This window comes from Colletes gigas, unplaced genomic scaffold (genome assembly GCF_013123115.1).
Source record: "Colletes gigas isolate AHSC1104 unplaced genomic scaffold, ASM1312311v1 Colletes_gigas_Sc00008, whole genome shotgun sequence".
Classification (NCBI taxonomy): domain Eukaryota; kingdom Metazoa; phylum Arthropoda; class Insecta; order Hymenoptera; family Colletidae; genus Colletes; species Colletes gigas.
This window is the reverse complement of record NW_025106637.1, coordinates 2,979,001-2,998,488: the sequence shown is the minus strand read 5'-3', so window position 1 is coordinate 2,998,488 and position 19,488 is coordinate 2,979,001. Positions and strand designations below refer to the sequence as shown.

At 36.3% G+C, this 19,488-nt stretch overlaps 3 protein-coding genes across 4 annotated transcripts; 2 read left to right on the top strand and 1 right to left on the bottom strand.

The window, feature by feature from the left end:
* The first annotated feature begins 1,176 nt into the window (after window positions 1-1,176).
* LOC122396700 (sodium-dependent neutral amino acid transporter B(0)AT3) lies at window positions 1,177-9,821 on the top strand. The gene is made up of 14 exons (XM_043395316.1): window positions 1,177-1,230; window positions 3,335-3,604; window positions 4,003-4,198; window positions 4,728-4,843; window positions 4,918-5,025; window positions 5,100-5,183; window positions 5,428-5,589; window positions 5,699-5,809; window positions 6,283-6,484; window positions 6,560-6,762; window positions 6,846-7,047; window positions 7,225-7,384; window positions 7,472-7,735; window positions 7,947-9,821. The coding sequence occupies exons 2-14, from the start codon at window positions 3,419-3,421 to the stop codon at window positions 8,143-8,145; spliced, it is 2,193 nt and encodes a 730-aa protein (XP_043251251.1). The 5' UTR covers window positions 1,177-1,230; window positions 3,335-3,418; the 3' UTR covers window positions 8,146-9,821.
* Window positions 9,822-12,625: 2,804 nt separating this feature from the next.
* Window positions 12,626-15,539, top strand: LOC122396701 (protein VAC14 homolog). Its single transcript, XM_043395318.1, has 7 exons — window positions 12,626-12,813; window positions 12,903-13,284; window positions 13,353-13,908; window positions 14,028-14,575; window positions 14,636-14,754; window positions 15,064-15,143; window positions 15,203-15,539. The coding sequence occupies exons 1-7, from the start codon at window positions 12,713-12,715 to the stop codon at window positions 15,508-15,510; spliced, it is 2,094 nt and encodes a 697-aa protein (XP_043251253.1). The 5' UTR covers window positions 12,626-12,712; the 3' UTR covers window positions 15,511-15,539.
* Window positions 13,525-19,064, bottom strand: LOC122396699 (inhibitor of nuclear factor kappa-B kinase subunit epsilon). 2 transcript variants are annotated; one of them, XM_043395315.1, is made up of 8 exons: window positions 18,218-19,064; window positions 16,944-18,117; window positions 16,658-16,859; window positions 16,159-16,578; window positions 15,142-15,366; window positions 14,774-15,047; window positions 13,706-13,827; window positions 13,525-13,635 (listed from the first exon to the last, which is right to left on the bottom strand). In XM_043395315.1, the coding sequence occupies exons 1-5, from the start codon at window positions 18,639-18,641 to the stop codon at window positions 15,361-15,363; spliced, it is 2,226 nt and encodes a 741-aa protein (XP_043251250.1). In that variant the 5' UTR covers window positions 18,642-19,064; the 3' UTR covers window positions 13,525-13,635; window positions 13,706-13,827; window positions 14,774-15,047; window positions 15,142-15,360. The 2 variants fall into 2 exon arrangements, with proteins under 2 accessions (XP_043251250.1, XP_043251249.1); XM_043395314.1 differs by lacking the exons at window positions 13,525-13,635; window positions 13,706-13,827; window positions 14,774-15,047; window positions 15,142-15,366 and having other exon boundaries at window positions 15,874-16,578.
* Between the last annotated feature and the right edge of the window lie 424 nt (window positions 19,065-19,488).

Below are 19,488 nucleotides of genomic sequence, written 5' to 3'. Positions count from 1 at the left end.
AAAGTCAAGAGTTTTAAAGGCTGAGTCAGTTACATGGATGACATGCTTTTCAAAAGAGAGGTTCGACGAGAAGTGAATTCCAAGGACACAAGCACTATTTTTTGAAACTTTTTAATTTTGTCGACAAAGTCCACCTTCCTGAATTTTTTTCTCGAAATCACGCAGGATTTCGGGGATATGTCTATTCACCAAAAATGATTGCAATTGACCCCCGCAACCGAAAATAATTTTTCCAGAACGATTTGAAATTTTTTTTTTAGTCGAAAAATTTCACACCTTCTCGAATTTTTTTCTAGAAAGTGGGTAGGATTTCGGGGGTATGCGTATTCACAAAAAATGATTGTAATTGACTCCTGCATCCGAGAATATTTTTTCCAGAATGATTTGAAATTTTTTTTTCCGTCGAAAAATTTCATACCTTCTCGAATTCTTTTCTCGAAAATGTGCAGGATTTCGGAGGTATTTGTATTCACCAAAAATGATTGTAATTGACTCCTGCAACCGAAAATAATTTTTCCAGAACGATTTGGAATTTTTGAATTTAATTGTTAATAACTTTTTAACGAAGCCTCGATCAACAAATTGGTATTCTTGATTTTCGTCTTATTTTGGCCTCTAGAATCCCCCATTCAAATTTTTTCCCAGGGATCGGCCGACCACCCTGTACGAGAAATACTTGGAGCAAGACACGAAATATAGGGGTTGAAATTACCCTCTAGAAAGCTACCATTTCATTAATTCTATTAATAAAAATATGAACTAATAACTTAGAATGTCTTAATACGATGTTGGTAGCTCTACTCTATTGGGCACGGTTAGATCGTAAATTTACTGGACACTCTGTAGAAGCACCTGCGGATTTACGAGGAGCATTCAATTATCAATGAAACGTATTCGAGATTCAATGACCGTAAGACACGCGATTGTATTATTATATTCGTGTTTTCCCACCCCTGGATCGGGGGTATGGTATTATTGGAACGGTATAAGTTATTTTCCATAGTTCCCTGCGCTCGATTCGCGGATCATCGACCAATCTCTCGACAAAAATGGTTCACGCATATTCCGGTCTGTAGGACACGGAGGCATTGGGGCGCCGGCGCCCGCTATTGATTCCGTCAGATATCGTGATTTCAAAAGTTTTCATCCTAGTAGAGGGTGCCACAGTAGATAACTGCTCCTCGTACCATAAGGAGGGCCCTCGCGTGTTTCTTCGTCTCATCCCAGCAGGTCAGTGGCGAATTCGCGACGATACTTCGTGACAAAAAAAAAATAAATCCGTCTTCTTCCACATCCAAGCTCGATTCTACGTTCGTACGAAAATCACTTGACATCGTTTTCATTCGCGAACGTTTGGCGCGAACGATGTCACTTTGACTTCGTTGTTTGAATTCCCCCGGAACCCATCGGGCGCAACAACGTCGGATCTCCTCGAAAAATAATTCAAAGAGCAAAATTCCGTACGCGTTCGCGAGATATCCTTTTTTGTGACGTTTCGTTTCCTCGTGAGAGCCACGTAAAATGAAAACTAGTCGTTTCGTTGGTGCACCTGTGACGTCAATGGGAAAACTAGTACAGTGCACGTCGCTCGTGTTAAATTGCCGCCCAACATGTTTCATCCGATATTGAATCGACGTTCACCGGTCGTTTAAATTTCAGCGCAGACGTTGCGTGCAGATAGAAATTCTCGTAACGTGTGTTTCGTTATCGAACAATGTTTCATTCATGAAATCGGTACAATGTTCGGTAATTAGATGGTTTACAACGTAAGTAAACAGTCTCGATTGTTGGATGACCACATCCTAATCACGATTTCTAATCCTTACTCGTCCTGAACCTCGCCTTGACCATCGTCCCTCTACCTATCCCCAGCAATAGTATATAAAATCTTGCAATATTGAAGAATCTACAAAAAGAGTCTAATACTTGGTCGACCTAACACACAAGTCGTACGAGTTTTCTTAAGAAAATAAAGTGTTGTAAGTTCTCTTGGAATCCAACACGATGACACGATCACGTTTGCAGAATAGCGTACGATTCCGTGATTTGCTCTCGAGAAATCTCAAATACGAGGTCAGGGCCGTAGTAAAGCCGAAATGCAAACATCTCGCTCGCCTTCCTGTTCTATCGACGAAAAAAAGCGTCGGTGTCGCGTCCTTTGAGCAAAATTGTGAAAACGTTTCTGTCGAGTGTTCAACAGTGCTTTATCACCGATTGTTTATTACCAGACTGCGGATGTTTATGCGTTTATGGGAAATTTTAATCCTCAAAAAACTACAGAATGCATTTAATATGCAGAAATATAAGAAATACTTAAAGTAAGATACGAATTATATTTAGGGGTTGAGACAGCCCTCTGCGAAGCTTCCGTTTCATTAATTCTATTAATAAAAATGTGAATTTGCATGAAGATCCGCAGTCTATATATTACGAATTCTCGCGTATTAAGATTCTGTACATTTTTCGATAAATTCCTCGAAATCGTATTTATTTTGAATAATTCGTTGCTTAAATGTATACGTCTGCTATAAAAAAGAAAGAATTTTGTAACGATACTATTTATTAAAAATTGTAAAGTTCCAATTACGGATCATAGTAAATCCGTTCTCTAATTCATTTTCTAAATGGAGAAAACTTCAGTCACTGCGCACGTGAAAGGGGTAGGAGTTACGAGTGTAACGTACCGATTGCATGCAACTGAGCTTAAAGCTGTGATTCTGATATCTCGAAGTGTTTTATCAGAGTAAGAAAAGAGCCTGATAACGGAAACTGAGAATAGAAATAAAATAAAGATCGTTTCTTTAAAAATTAATTTTTGGAAGCTTTGTTTTTCTTTTCTTTCACGTAACTTTTATGGAAACGAGTAAATAGACGAAAATGTTATAAAAGCGAAGTGCTGAAATTTAGTTTCCTGCCCACACGATCGAACTAATTTCAACTCTCATTATACGCAACTGTGATTTAATGCGATTTAAGTATGCAACGAAACGGGTACGTCAGTTTGAAACTTAATTACTCCATATATTAAAAGGTCGTTTATAGGGGGCTCGTATTATTTAATTACCTTCTCTGGTCTCGAGTCGTTAAATGGTTTGCAATTTATCGTACGCCCCAGTTAAAAATAATAAATACAATGTTGATGTTTTGTTAAAACGTTTCAATAATTGTTTGAATAAGCGTTGCTTTAAATAAAAAAATGAAAATGTCACCTATTCACCTAAACTTCGTAGCTAGTTTTGACGAAATCTATCGATTGCAAGATTTCCTTGTTAAAATCATACATTTTACCACGATTACAACGATGGATAATCGCGACAAGAACGTTTCCCTGCAGGATGGAGTCCATAGGCGCGTGTGGTAATTCCGTTTGATCCTCGCGAAGAAAACAATAACCGTGGTAGTACGATAGAAACTAAGAATGGCGAATACAGCCCATCTCGTCCGCCGGCAAAGCTCTCGCGACTTAAAGCCCCAAAAAAGCGTGGACAAACTCGAAATGAAAGAAATGAGGGGCAGACTGGTGGCGGAGAGCAGGAAGAATGTCACCACTGTCAATTATGGTGCCACGAACGCAGCCTTTGAAGACTCTAGTCCTAACATGAAGGTAAATTTACTAAAATTTATCGATCGAAAAAGCTTAATCCGGTATAATTTAATTATCCTTCAAGTTTAAATTTTACGAAATCGAATCGAGTTATAATTAAATCGTAAATTTTGCCTTTTTTCCGTATCTCAAAATTTATATGAAAAATTTAGAAAAGTATGCACGCTGCCATAAGTACCAGGATACTTAAACGTTAACAATGTTTGGACTATCATAACTTCACACTAATTTTACACTGATCTTTTCGAAGTAATTTTAAAAGCTGAAGCTTCTACTTCTAATTCTGTTAACGTATCCTTTATAACTCAACTTGGTCGAAAGACAGAAATTCATTGTAGCGCGAGTACACGTAATTTACAAAGAAACTGCTTGGTACCGGATATTGCGTTCTATTCCAGAAGAAAACGGGAAACGGGGGTGAGACTAGTAAGCTCGGCAGTGACGAAGGGAAAACAATTTTCCGACCGGAAGCAGGGGAGGACGAACGGGAAAATTGGGACAGTAAGCTTACTTTTCTATTGGCGACCGTCGGATACGCCGTGGGCCTGGGAAATGTGTGGAGATTTCCATATCTTGCTCAAAAGAATGGCGGAGGTAGGTTTGCACGTTTACCGGAAGGAATCTGAAACAGAAGTGAAATTAATGTTAACAATTTTATTCGTGTATTGGGAAGTCTCAGAAAATATTGCGCAATTTTGGTAATTCTTGCCTGAGAAAAATTTTAATAGGAGATTCTAATTAATTGTGTACTTTGTTTATTTTTATTGGAACCGAAAATATAGTTCTATAATTTGAACTATCATTCAGTCAGAGTATAATATAGATTTAGTGTAGTCAAACAAGAATAAGCAATGTTCTTTTGTTCGTCCAAGAAACCAGTATAGTATTACAGAAGAATTCCTTTCAGAACAATGACCGAAGACAAAGACAGATCGTCGTACTTAATATCGTCCATTAAATAAAAATTTTGAAATACACAGTATTTTTTAAAACACCGTAATATTATATAATTTTATATAAATTTGTAAATGCTTTCCAAAATATCACATACTAATATATTAATACAAAATCAACATTGTGGAAGAAATAACTATATTTGAATTTTATATGACTTCGAGAACAGGTGCATTTTTAATTCCGTACTTCGTGATGCTGGCAATCGAGGGTATTCCCATATTTTATTTGGAACTGGCAATTGGCCAGAGATTACGAAAGGGTGCTATCGGTGTGTGGAATCAGGTAAATGTTGCACAACGTATACAACATTGTAGAAGCAAACTTACGAACATTTTTACAAACAATTTCTGTCGAAGGTTTCTCCATATATGGGTGGTATAGGACTAAGTAGTGCCGTAGTTTCCTTCAACGTAGCTCTATATTACAACACTATTATCGCTTGGTGCCTCTTTTACTTCGTTCAAGTGAGTAGTCAGATTATTTATCGTCATTTTGTATTCGTCATACATCGAACGTACTAAATAACTATCGTTTCTAGAGTTTTCAATCGCAGCTACCGTGGGCAGAGTGCCCCAACGTATACTTTCAAAATGGATCGTATTCGTCAGAGCCAGAGTGCGTGGTAAGATCGATAATTCAACAAAATTATCATCGTAATTTTTTTTTACTGTAAAAATACTGATATTCCTCCTTTCTACGATAGTATAAAAATTAAACTAGTTCGCTTACAAATTTAAAAATTAACTCGATCGACTGAATTTGGTAAATCAAATTGCTTCGAAATTATAAAGAGAAATATAACTGCTGACTGGCGTGATTAAGGGTTAATAAGAACGATTACACCGCGAATGGCGCTCGTTTTGCAGGTCAGTAGTCCCACTCAATACTTCTGGTATCGAACAACATTGATGATCTCCAAAGACATCGATACTCCAGAAGCGTTCAATTGGAAGATTGCCTTGGCACTGGTGATCGCGTGGATTCTCGTTTACATGTGCATGATCAAGGGAATCGCGTCTTCAGGGAAGGTATTCCATTAACGCGTTCATTGTTCATTGCACGTTTTTACGATTGCATCAAGACTCAATCTTCGACTCAATTCTTAATCAGCTTTGTAAATTTAAATGTCGTTTATAGGTCGTGTACGTGACTGCCACATTTCCGTATATCGTTCTGATCATTTTCTTCTTCCGCGGCGTCACTTTGAAGGGAATGTCCGACGGTCTACGTCATCTGTTCACTCCAAAGGTACGGCTTGCTTCGCTAACGCGAGCTTTCGTTCAGGATTTTCCAACGATATCGATAGAACTTTAAATTTAAATCAAATGAATACTGCAAAAGATGGTATTTAACTATTGACCATATATGGGTGACAGAACTTTTAACAGTGGAACTGAAACAATTAATTCTCAAGTTGAAATGTTAAGGAAAATAAATTTTAATGTGGTCGCAAAAGTAACTACTACAACTTTTAAGTTGTGTAGTTTACAATTGCCTAAAATCAAAGTATTGGTCTCGTAAACAATTTTAGGATTTTAGACTGCACTTTTAGTGTTAAACGACCACTACGATTTAATTTGATATTTTCGACGACTCTGGCGCATAAATTAGACTGTACATCCCAGTTAACATTGATGAATCCTGAGTTGGTCGATTTGCTCTCGTTGGAAAGCCCTGTACAATAAAATAACTTTCCCGTAATAATACCATGATTCATTCAGTGGTGGAAATTAACGGATCCAGTGGTGTGGTTGGAAGCGGGCACACAAATATTTTTTTCCCTCGGTCTGGCATTCGGTGGTCTGATAGCGTTCTCCTCATACAACCCCGTAAACAACAACTGTTACAGAGACGCTATCATGGTCAGTTTCACAAACTGCTTCACTTCGATGTTCGCGGGGATAGTCGTATTCTCTATCATCGGTAATTATTCCTCCCTCTATCTCGAGTTCTCTTCTCAATCAAATCGTCGTACAAATATTTAAACGTCGTTTGCAGGATTTAAAGCCACCATGGTCTACGAACAGTGCCTGTCGGACAGGAACGCCACGCTCATCAACATTTTCGGACACTTGGACAAAATACCGATGGAAATACCAGCCAGTGGTACGCTTCTGAACGTCACGACAGGAAACGGAACGTTGGACAATTTAATCATGCCAGAGCTGCCTGAATGCGATCTCGAAAAAGAATTGGACAACGTAAGTAATTTGTTTTACAAATGCATCGTAGATCGTCCCACGTATTTATTTTACGAACCTTATTTTTCACGATTGGATTGCAGTCAGCGTCGGGGACAGGCTTGGCGTTCATTATATTCACGGAAGCAATCAATCAATTTCCCGGAGCTCAATTCTGGTCCATACTGTTCTTCCTTATGTTGTTCACGTTGGGCATCGATTCCCAATTCGGTACCCTCGAGGGCGTTGTTACGAGTATCGTGGACATGAAACTGTTCCCGAACTTGCGAAAAGAAATACTCACAGGTCAGCGGGGTTACAATACGCTCCATAAAACACCGGACACTAAAACGAATTAACGCTTATTTGATCGTTTCGTTATAAATGGTAACCCGTATTGCGTGGATTTTATCAAAATGTCCGGTGAATTATGAACGGTAATTAAATTTTTGTTAATCGGTACTTTTTCCATTTGCAAATTAGGCGGAATTTGTTTGCTCTGTTGCGCTATATCGATGGCGTTCGCTCACGGTGCTGGTAGCTACGTCTTCGTGCTGTTCGACAACTTCAGCGGAAACTTTCCTCTGCTGATCATCGCCTTCTTCGAGTGCATCGCGGTATCGTACGTGTACGGTCTGAAGAGGTACATTTTTAATATCGTACAAAATCTGACAATTCCTGGGACAATCGTCGCGATTAATTCGATCCTCGTTATCATTTTGGTTCTCAGATTCGCCGATGATATCGAACTGATGACTGGCAACCGTCCAGGCCTTTATTGGCTAATTTGTTGGAAGTATCTCAGCCCGCTGGCTATGCTGAGTATTTTAATTGCCTCTGTCGTGGAGATCATAGTCGACGGAAGTGGTTATCCAGCTTGGATCGCCAGCAAGGGCGTCACGGAGAGACAGGAATGGCCAACGTGGTCCTTGGTTCTCATCGGTGTTCTCATTCTTGCATCCGTTCTTTGGATCCCAACCGTTGCTATCTGCAGGTAAAAACTTCTCTTCTTTTCGTGTTGTAAAAATGCAACATCATATTGTTAGGTCGTCCCCTGTGTGTGTACAAGTTGGAACAATATTTTTACAATATTTAACGTGACAGAATTTTATGAGAAGCAGTAAACTCCTTTTTGTTTGGCAAAGCCATTGCATCGCGGCTAACAGAATTTCTTTAATTTTTTAAATTTTGTACCCATTGTTTAGACTGTTTGGAATACTGATAATCGAGGATAACGAGAAAGCCTGGTTCCCAGCGGCCGATTTAAAAGAATTTCACGGCATCGTGCCCCACGAAGTTACACCCGCCGAGACTTTATTATTTTGTATAAGAAGCGATGGCTCGGAGGGACTCTGTTGCCCGACCGGCGGTCCCAGCGACGACGACGACGATGATCTCACCTAGGAATGGTCATCGTCGATCACGTCGTAATAATATGTGTTTAAGTGGTTCACAGACCGAACAGCATTTTTCTTTTTATTCGATATCAGGCGTTCAATTCGAACGCGACTAGACTTTTCATTGGGGTTTAAATCCGACACTCGACGCTCATTACTTCGCTTTTGTTGGATGCTGCAATGATACATCAGGTCAATTACCCTCGAGACGTTTATTCGATATACAGTTTCATCGTAGCATTGCCAAATTCGTTCGTAAATGATTATTTTTTAAATAGAAAATACATTTTAGAGAAAGTGAGAGGTTACCGATTGCTTTTCAGTTTTATGAGTGATTTTCTGCTGCTTCACGAGTCTCTGAATCATTTGACGACGCGTACATATGTCAATATTAACTAAAGAAGATCGTAAACGGAGACGTTGAACGTTTACATGCGTTTCCGGCGAATTAAATAACTCCCAATGAAACGTGCAGGAACGAACGAGACGGATAGAAATAAATAAGAAATTGGAAGTTCTATCTATACGAAAATGCATTATGTGTGTTTTCAAGTTAAACTTGCAGTTTCTTCGCTTGCGTGAATGTATACGGTACATCTCGAGTTCGTCGAATACCACTCTCTGATTTTATTTTCGTTTCGACTGCATTGTATAAAGAAATTTTATATATCTGAAAGAGAAAAATATAAAATTATTTAAGTTTCACAAGATAGTCCAGTGAAGAACAGGTAACGAAGGAAAATTTGTTTTGCATATCGAACGCTAGATGTATCGTGTACGTATAAACTATTTAACGCGTAACGCGTCATCTTAGCATTTGCAATGCGTGTTCGTAAAACGTTGCGACAGATCGCGAATCGTAAGAAAAAAAAAAAATAAAATAGGATAACGTTAAAATTAGAAACGAGACACTTTTACCGCTTAGCGATCGCAGATAATGTGAGATACGTATAAGATTTAGCGTAGGAGCCGTCCAATGGGCGTGAGAAAAAAAAAAGGACGTTCCCGAATCGTTATATTTATTTTCGATCTGGTAAGACACTGTGCTACTTCGTTGATTGATTCTCCGGACGCTTTCGATTGGTACAAATTTCTGTAAAAAAATTTTTAACGATCACAACCGGTCGTGAATCATATCAAGATCCCTTTTTCAAGGGTTTTAGTATTTAGCAGACTTCTAACGTTTCACCGATTACTTGTTTGACGAAACTTTGTTCTTTGTAAACGATAGTGGAAAAAAAATTGGTTCGAATTCAAGTTCGATGGAAAACCGCGCGAACTGTTTCCGGTATCGAGTGATCGTGTCACGAAAAAGCACTCGATTGGCAGAGAGAATTGATCAAGCACACGATCGGTAGATTCGTCGTGTCGAATGTAATACACGCTGGCGATCGAAGGGAAAGATGAGACGAACGCATATCAAAAAAAACGATATATCAAACGTGTAAATTTATTTGGAAATTAATAGCGTCTGCTCGTCGGTTTCGTAGACGAGCGTATCTAATCTATAAGGCGAATAAGAAATTTCTTAAGTGCTCGGGGATCGAGTAAACGCGACAATAATAATAAAAAAAAAAAAAAAGAATCAATTCATTGGAATTAATTAACGAGGAATTCGACAATAAGATCAACGTTTGCACTGCACTTCTTGCACATTCACCGAGGCCTATGGTAATCGAGAGCTGGCGCATCGAATCGAAGGAATAGAGAGCATTTCGTTCTGATATTTTCGTACGTTAAGTGTATAATATATGTAATATAAATATATTTTATACGTTAAGTTGTAATTTACGTTTTTTAATACGATATTTGTATCGCGCGGTGTAAGATAGGATATTTTTTAGAGAAACTTTACACAATAAATCGTTCTAACAAAAAAAAACGAAAAAAAGAAGTTGTTTAACGTACGTCTGTTTAAAAATCGATGCTGACAAATGGAAATTCATTGTAAGTGTTAAAAAAAAAGAAGAAAAAAAAACAATTATTGATGCTTGTCGTTAAAATTGGCGAGTCGCGTGAAGGGTATATACGTATCTATTCCTTCGATAAAAGAAATGTTTAAATAGCGGAAACTAGAGAAGTAGCGAGATGCGCTCGGATCACGTCTATTTGTACTCCCGGATCTCTCTATTTTGTATGCGCGCTTTTGGGTATGGTCTTACCACTTTCTAACAAATTGTTGATCACAAATCTGTCATATCTAAAGAAAAAAAATCTAACCAAAACTTGGACGAGAAGGAACCGTAGAACTCACTCGTAATATCAATGATAGGGTCCTATCGGTTATCGATAAGAACGAGAAATTTATAGTCATGCACATTCTGTTGGTAATAAGACAACACCACTCACATAGACCCGTTTCTTTGTTTATCAAGAAGGTGCTAAACTATAATAACGTAAGGGTGATTTAATACGAAATTATAATACTATATACATATATATACATATATATATATATATATATATATATACACAATCGTTAATAATAATAATTGTTAAGATCCCGTTATCGACTCAAAACGATCGACCCGACAATAATTATGTTGCTCCTAATCGATTAGTAATTTACTTATACTCGCATATTATGATTATTCGTATATAGTAGATGAGCTGTAAATAATTGTTGAAGTGTCTTTTAATCTATAAACTGACAATAACTGGGAGATAAGAACCTGCCGCGTATAACATGAAGAATCTCCTTTACGATGAATAGTACAAATGTTTCTTTCACAATAATATGTATGTTTCGTACGCGTTACGTCTAATACGAAATATACGAATATATCAGACAATAATCCGCTGGGATGGATTTTCGTTTTTCGATATCTCAATAAGTTATATGCAACGTTTACTGTCATCGATTGGCTCGGATAACACTGGTCAACAAATTTTAAACAATGATTTTACATTCTATGCTCTTGTTAACTCAGAATGTTTACATAAGTTTAGAAAATGTCTACTTTTAGTTTAAGTTTTAGAAAATCTAGAGCCAATATTCCATACAGCAGCGGTTGACCAGTGTAATCTAAAAGAATCAAGTACAATAAGTCCTCGATTTACGCAATTAATTCGATATTAAGATTTCCGTATAAACCGACTTGTATACGTAAAGTCAGAGTCGATAGTAACACTTTGATTTTGGAATACAATTACGTAGAAGCTTCTATATTTGCGACCAAAATTGTACGATCACGTTACTTACTTATTTGATATTATCGATTTAAGATTTTAAGGTTATACATATTTAAGATCAATTACATATGTTGCTAGTGGAGGACATATTGTAAATGATACGAACATTAATTGATGTTTATTTGTTCTTGATAATAATCAGGAATTGTTACTTTCGTACTTTGTTTTTCTCTTCATTTGCGACTAAAATTATTATATAATTGTACACTTGCACTGTGACTCGTGTAATTTAGAATTTGTTCACGTTTCTGTGAGGGTTCAGCAGATAGTGTTACTTCTCGTCGGTATCAGTAAGGCGAATGTACGGTGTCAATGAAATATATCATTAAAGTACTGTTAGGTGCACAGTCAACAATAAAATGATAAATGAAATATCGATCTTTATAGCGAAACTATTCGATATTGGTTTCCGTTGCTTCTGTTCGTTTTCTTTTCTATAACCTATCGAGTTCGATACATATGTACGGAATCGTGTGTCCATCCATACTTAAGATGCAATTAAATGTGAAATAAGAAGGTTGTGTATTCGAACAGACACGAGAGGTGTAGGCTGTAACACTAGTTCCCAAAAATGATTCGCGTTATTAACGAAATTTTATTAACGATACATCGTACCAGGTAGCCAAACGTCGATGTAGCTTGCGCAATAAAATAAATAAGAAATTACAATGAGTATATACACCGATATTACGTATACGTAAAGCTGTACATATATATATTGTTGTCAGTTGAATGTTAAAATAAATACCGTGCGTGAATACGGACTTGTTATTGCCTCTATTTTATTATCCTCTCGAAAAGCGATCGAAGACAGAAAATAAAGCGAAACATTCGTTTCATTTTTTTTGTACCTTAGACCAGTGGTTCTCAATCTGTGGTCCGCGGATCCCAAGAGACCCCGTACCAAGTTTCATGATCTTCCGGTAAACCACTCCTGAAATATAAAACAAAACAGGAATCTCAAAACATCAAGAAATGCAGAAACCGAAGATGGGAACAAATTTTAACCGATAACAATATTTCTATTTCTTGTAACAGAATGTTGTATGTTAATGGGCTAATTATTCTACATATGTATAACTGTAAAGGACGAGAAAGTAAAAAGCAACGGCATTCGAAATGATAGAAAAATTTAGTTATCAGACCGAAATACCGAATCAAACTCTGTAGAGCCCCCTCGCCCCTGAATAAAGTGGCACGTTCCATCATTCGATATCAGGTCTATTTTATACTTTATCTGTGCTTATCTTTGGATATTTAATAGATGCGCCCATGCGCCACAAGCTGACGTGATAAATTCAGGTGTGTTCGTTAACTGTCAGTGTCATTGGGTTTCGATATATTGTTTTTTTTTTACCTTTAAAACGTGACAATAAAAAATAATGTCGGAAAGAGATTATGCGCCACTCAGTGCTGCTTGTGTACGTTCTCTTAATGATAAACTTTACGAGAAACGAAAAGCAGCTGCTTTGGAAATAGAAAAGTAAGGTTATATATCTTGTTTATTGATGCCTTCACTCTCGTTCACCTGCAATAATTTTACCGTTATTTGTTGTTTACATTTTGTTTTAGAATGGTAAAAGAGTTTGCCGCACATAATAATACCGTTCAAATTAAACGGCTTTTAAGAGTACTGGGTCAAGATCTGGCCACTTCGCAAAATCCACACACAAGAAAGGGTGGTTTGATAGGCTTGGCAGCAATAGCGCTTGGTCTGGGAAAAGACACTGGTCAATATATAGAAGATTTAATTCACCCTATTCTAGCATGTTTCAGTGATTCTGACTTACATGTAAGATATTATGCCTGTGAAAGTTTGTATAATGTGGTCAAAGTGGCGAGGGGTGCTGTATTGCCACAATTTACAGATATTTTTGCAGCACTCAGTAAATTAGCATGCGATTCAGAGCAAAGTGTAAAAAATGCTACCGAATTACTCGACAGACTCATGAAGGTAATTAATCTTTATAGAGCACCAAAGAAATTGCATAATGAAGGTATTTCTCAGAAGTATAATTTCAGGATATTGTAACAGAGAGTGGCCTGTTCAATTTAGTTGGATTTATGCCATTATTACGAGATCGTATTTATACCAAAAATTCATTTGGTAAACAATTTGTAATTGCTTGGGTGTCTGTCTTAGATGCTGTTCCTAGCATGGATTTTATCATATTTTTACCTGAAATTCTTGACGGTTTATTTAGAATATTAGAAGATCCAACACCAGAAATAAAAAAAGTTACAGACACAGTTCTTGGTGAATTTTTACGCAGTATAAAGGCTAATCCTGGAAGGGTTGACTTCCCTGGAATGATAAATATCTTAATTGCGCATGCACAAAGTACAGACGAATTATTACAATTAACAGCAATTACATGGATCAAGGAATTTGTGCAGTTATCAGGGCCCCTTATGCTTCCTTATATGTCTGGTATTCTTATAGCAGTTTTACCTTGTTTAGCATACGATGGAGATACTAGGAAATCTATTAAAGAAACTGCAACACAAGTAAACATAAACTTAATGAAATTGGTAACAATGGAAAATACGCAACTTGTAAATAATGCCTCCGAAAATAGTGTACAAGTCCGACAAGGTATATTATATCTGTTCAGAGTATTTATAAATAGCGTATGCTTGTTTAAAAAATAATATTACATCGATTATTTTTAGATGCCAGTCATAATTGTTCCTTAGCAGAGAGTGTAGATTTATCTAGCGTTGTTGAAGTGCTGACTAAACATTTAATGTACATGTCGGTACAAACAAAAGTTGCTGTTCTAAAATGGATTCACCATCTATTCACAAACATACCGCACAAAATGTTTAACCATATCGAAAATTTATTTCCGATTCTGATGAAGTCTTTAAGCGATAATTCCGACGAAGTTGTTCAACAAACGTTAGTCGTAATGGCTGAAATAATTAGTTCGAAATCTCCCGAAGCAGCTACCACAGACTCGAATGCAAAGATTCAAAACAAGTACTTCACAAAATTTATTGTGAATTTATTAAGACTTTTTTCAACCGACAGACACTTGTTAGAGGAAAGAGGAGCTTTTATTATTAGAGAATTATGCGTGTTATTAAGTGCCGAGGACATTTATAAAACGTTAGCAAAAATATTGCTAGAGGAACCAAATTTAAGTTTTGCATGTACAATGATACAAACTTTAAACGTTATATTGTTAACAAGTTCAGAACTGTTTGATTTGCGAAATAAACTTAAAGACTTAGACTCCCTGGTAAGTATTCCTATATTCTTTATACTTTTAATTTTTTTTTAAATTTTTGCATAATTGCAGGAAAGTTGCGAATTATTTAAATGTTTATACATCTCCTGGTGTCATAATCCTGTTGCAACTGTAGCATTATGCCTTTTGTCGCAACATTATGGCCATGCTTGTAATATTATTAAATCATTGTATCCTTTTTAACAGTACCTGTTCAACTTGTACACTTAAGGCCCGTCTAGACTGACAAGCAATCGTCCGCAAATAGTGATTTGCTAAACAATGCCCTAAATGTGACAATTGTTCGTCATCATAGACGGGCTTTTATAGTGAAAAGACACGCGGGAATTCCTGAATCTATCTCCTTTCAATTTTGGCCAGTTCGGTCCCCGAACGTCGGCCAATATCCAATGCATTACAGTATATGCAATTTCCTATTTAATGTTTCTGAACACCAATTCGCTATATTTTTAATATTACTTAACTGAAAATAAATACAGCGAAAATATAGAAGTTACCGTAGAGTTTCTTACAGAAATAGACAAATTGGTACAGTTGATTGAGTCTCCAATATTTACCTGTAAGTAGATTAAATTATTTCCTATTTACGTTCGTAATTCATACAAAAACATTTTTCAGATTTACGATTACAACTGCTCGAAAGAGAAGAAAATGATGCCTTAGTGTATGCCCTTTATGGTCTTCTCATGATTCTTCCTCAAAGTGAAGCATATGCAACTTTACAAAAACGTTTAGCGGCAATTCCTCCAACAACAAACTCGATATCAAAACCTGCATCAAGTCTGAAACCGTATTTCAAGGACGCATTTAATTTCCCCGAATTGTTAAAACATTTTCACATTATTCAAGAACAACATAAGGAGCAGAAACGTAAACAAAGATTAACAAATTTGATAGAGAAAAATACAAATCACACAGATATGTAAATAATCATTTTTATAAATAATAATTTATATAACGGTAAATTGGTGTTTGTATAGATCCATAACTTTTTCACTGTACGAACATATTTACATGAACAAAAGTTTTATATTTACCATTTTTTCTACCATAATATTATTACGTACCACAAAATAAAATCTAAAGTTATTTGTTACAATTTTTATAGTAAATAATTTATTTTTTCGTTATATTAAATAAATTCTGGATATTAGTAAACGTTGAGTATCGTAACAGGTTTTAACTAATATAAAATATGCATTTATTGGTTTTGTATATACATTACAAATACAACCAAACAGAATATGCATTATCACTTTTTATAATTAATTAATACTTGTAATATGCCTGCTAAAAAAAAAATGACTTATATTTTTTTTATTACACGATTTGTTTCGACAAATATTTTCAGTTGAAAAGAATATCATGGGGAAAATATTAATTTACACGGGATTGTTAAAAGCGGTGGATAATGTTATGAGCGTAACAATTCACTTAATTGCTTTTTATATTACTCATGTTTTATATGTATTATCCACTCTCTAAACTTATTGTACATGATGTCAGTCTTGCTCTCATAAATGTAAAGAAAATGGTATTAATTAAAAGATGAATTACTAAAGTGATGTATATACCGAATCGTCTGTATCCTCTAGACCGTCAAGTGTTGACAAACGATCAAGTTGATCTATAAGCTGTCCATTTCTATGTAAAATCATTGCATTTCGTTCTTGCGCGACGCAAATATTTTTCCATGCTTTTGTACTTTCTTGAGCAGGTAAATTAGTTTTTTCAATAGTTTTTAACTTTCCTGGAAATCTGTCTATTAAATGTAAAAAGTTTTCATATCGTTCTTTACTTTCGTACGATAGGCGACATGAATATGTTTCTAATATATGTTCGTAATTGCCTACATCCTTATCTAAAATTTGAGTTTGTAAGAAGACTGTTTGCGCCATTTTGTACCAATCGGCAACACATTCGGATCGACTTATCATCGATGGTGTACAAAACGTTTCAAGAAGATTCTTTATTCTTTGACCCGTTTCTGTAACCTAAAAACAAATGGCAAAATTAACAAATATATTATTTTCATAGGTGCATATTACGTTACATATGCTTTGTTTAAAATACCTTTATTCGTTCTAAAACATGGAATTGCTCATCGTTATACGTGAGACTGCGTGTAGCTCTGTCTCTTAATAAATGTTGCCAACCATCTCGTAAACGATCGACCAAAGTTGCTGCTTTTTGCGTTGCTTTATTGGCCCATGGACACCACAATCCACGAATAATATTGTCCCATTCGCCACGTAAACTGCCTTCTTTTACATACCTATATTTAAAATAACAAATACAACTCTTAACTATAGAAGAAGTTAAAAAAGTAAATGTTAAGCGTATGATGCATATTTTATACCTCTGATGAAGCTGTACTACCGCGGGCGCTAATTCAGTTAGAAGTTCTTTACTCTTTAAATCTAGCTCCTTTTTCCAATTTTTTATTTCTAAACTATTTTGATTGCCTAATTTCCTGGAAATTTGCCGCGCAAGATTTTCACTTCTTTCCACTGCTATTGCTGTATCTTCTACAGCTTTCGTGAATTCCTTGCAATGCTGGCATTTCTCTAACAATCTTGTAAGTTCCATTGAAACAAGTCCGCTAAAAGCCTCTATTGCATCTTGGGACAACTTGCTACACAACACCAATTTATCAATTCTTCTTTTACACACATATCCAACAGAACAAGCTACCTTTGCTTGAGTCGCATCATTTTCTACCGATACCAAGTTTGCAAATACTGGAAATTTAGGTAATTCTGAATCCACTGGCAAAATGACATTATTATTTTCCTTGGAAAACACCATCAATGGTTTGTCTTCGGATGTGTTTGGGTAACCTCTCCCAGGAGTGGACTCTTCGACAATGTTTGTTAAAAATGCATCTCCAAAGAGGAATATCTGAGCATGTGGAGCGATATCAGTTTGATTTTGAACATGTAATTGAAGTGCTGTCAATTTTTCTTCAGGATGCAAGAAAACTTTTATCAAGCTGCCTTTGTGTACATTAAATATATGTATACGTTTTTTGGAAAGAGTGTCTGTAACTTCAGTAAAAAATCTTTCGAAGCTCCATATTTTCTGGGGATCAACTTCTAGCAAGCCGGCTAATAATGGAGTTACAATTATTTTTAAACCAACGCTTAATTGACAGTTTAGTGGCAATTCTCTGCCCCAATTTATAGGTCCATTTTCTGAGGTCTGTACACCCGATATGACACCAGAGGCTTTATTTGTAGTAATATAAAACATTGTATCTTTATTTCTACGCCCGCCAAATGGTCTAAACGGTAAATTTCCTGTAGCAACATGATACAACGTTACACCTATAGACCACAAATCTACAGTTGCTCCAAATGTCTTTCCAACCGGTTTACGTAAAACTGCACGTTCATATATATCTGGATGCAAGTATTCTTCAGTACCATAAAGAGATACAAATTGCTGATCTTCTTGTAACTCTCTAGCAGCGCCAAAGTCAGTGAGCTTATAAATTGTACTACCGTCATCAGCAATAAATTTCATTATATTGCCTATGAATGAAATTTCAATGTATCATTATACGACAAAATATCTATAAAATAAATGATTTAAAAAAAAAAAATTACATTACTGAATTATTTATTCTCACACCTGGCTTTAAATCTCGATGTACTAAATTATTATCACGTAAATGTTTCATTCCAGCTGTTAAATGTTCTAAGACCAACAGAAATTCGCTTTCTGCTAGTCCGTAAGTGTTTTCTGGATCATCCAGAATGTTGAAAAGACTGCCTCCTGTGCATAGTTCCATAACAATCACAGTACCACGACAATCTTGTTCCTCTTCGATTGCCAATAATTGAACAATATTTTCATGATTTACTTTCTTAAGAACTTCAAATTCTCGCATTTGTACATCGTGCGGGCGCATATGACTCAGCTGATTGAAAGTTTTAACTGCGACGGGTTCTCCATTACTTTTATTTACACCTTGAAAAACTGCACCAGTCGCACCCTTGCCAAGAACACTAGTCGTGCACCAGACGAAATTCGCAGATCCGCGTAGAAAAGACATTTTATACCTCTCCGCAGTCCATGCAAGATTCGTATTTTTCTAAGCTTGACAAACGGCTTAACCTTCTTCGTAACCAACAAATTTCAAAGACTCCGTGCTCGTAAGAGTTTGCATGTGTTGCGCATCTTTGAACTTTCTACTGTTCAGAATTATTTGAAATCATTTCACAATGCGTTACATGAAAATGTATACAAGCAATTAATGTACACTGTTCATAACATCACTAACGTACAACGTACGTTTACGTCGTACTTGGACATGTCGGCGTGGTTCACATTGCGCGGACTGGACGAACTTTCGAATAAACTATAGTTCATAATCCATTTCAATCAGGAACGTAACGATGTTTCGAAGTTCCCAAATTGTTTCTTATGAGCCACTACATTGTTACAGGATTCGTTAGAAATACTTCATAGTCGATACTTGAAAAACTAAACAGTATATTATATACAGGGTGTTCGGCCATCCCTGGAAAAAATTTACATGAGCGATTCTAAGGGCCAAAATAAGACGAAAATTAAGAATACCAACTTGTTGATTGAGGCTTCGTTGAAAAGTTATTAACATTTAAAGTTGCGCCTATACATAGGCAATCTGCGTACAGCTGCGCGCGCACGATAGTGGTTCTCTGTAAGACTGTCGATACGTCAGTAAGTAGAGTTTCTCATTCTGAGTGAGAACCAGTATCGCGCGCACGCAGCTGTGTGCAGGTTGCCGTTCTACAGGCGCAACTTTAAATGTTAATAACTTTTAAACGAAGCCTCAATCAACAAATTAGTATTCTTGATTTTCGTTTTATTTTAGCCCCTAGAATCTCCCATTAAAATTTTCGCCTTTAGTCTACTAC

What these genes read in the sequence shown, in the direction of transcription:
- LOC122396700 (XM_043395316.1), top strand. Translation starts at nt 3,419, where the DNA reads ATGGCGAATACAGCCCATCTCGTCCGCCGGCAAAGCTCTCGCGACTTA. An exon ending in ACTCTAGTCCTAACATGAAG is followed by an intron (nt 3,605 to 4,002) that starts GTAAATTTACTA and finishes GTTCTATTCCAG; the next exon opens with AAGAAAACGGGAAACGGGGG. An exon ending in GCGAAAAGAAATACTCACAG is followed by an intron (nt 7,048 to 7,224) that starts GTCAGCGGGGTT and finishes TTTGCAAATTAG; the next exon opens with GCGGAATTTGTTTGCTCTGT.
- LOC122396701 (XM_043395318.1), top strand. Translation starts at nt 12,713, where the DNA reads ATGTCGGAAAGAGATTATGCGCCACTCAGTGCTGCTTGTGTACGTTCT. An exon ending in GCTGCTTTGGAAATAGAAAA is followed by an intron (nt 12,814 to 12,902) that starts GTAAGGTTATAT and finishes ATTTTGTTTTAG; the next exon opens with AATGGTAAAAGAGTTTGCCG. An exon ending in TACTCGACAGACTCATGAAG is followed by an intron (nt 13,285 to 13,352) that starts GTAATTAATCTT and finishes GTATAATTTCAG; the next exon opens with GATATTGTAACAGAGAGTGG.
- LOC122396699 (XM_043395314.1), bottom strand. Translation starts at nt 18,641, where the DNA reads ATGTCTTTTCTACGCGGATCTGCGAATTTCGTCTGGTGCACGACTAGT. An exon ending in ACATCGAGATTTAAAGCCAG is followed by an intron (nt 18,118 to 18,217) that starts GTGTGAGAATAA and finishes TTTCATTCATAG; the next exon opens with GCAATATAATGAAATTTATT. An exon ending in ATGTTTTAGAACGAATAAAG is followed by an intron (nt 16,579 to 16,657) that starts GTATTTTAAACA and finishes ATTTGTTTTTAG; the next exon opens with GTTACAGAAACGGGTCAAAG.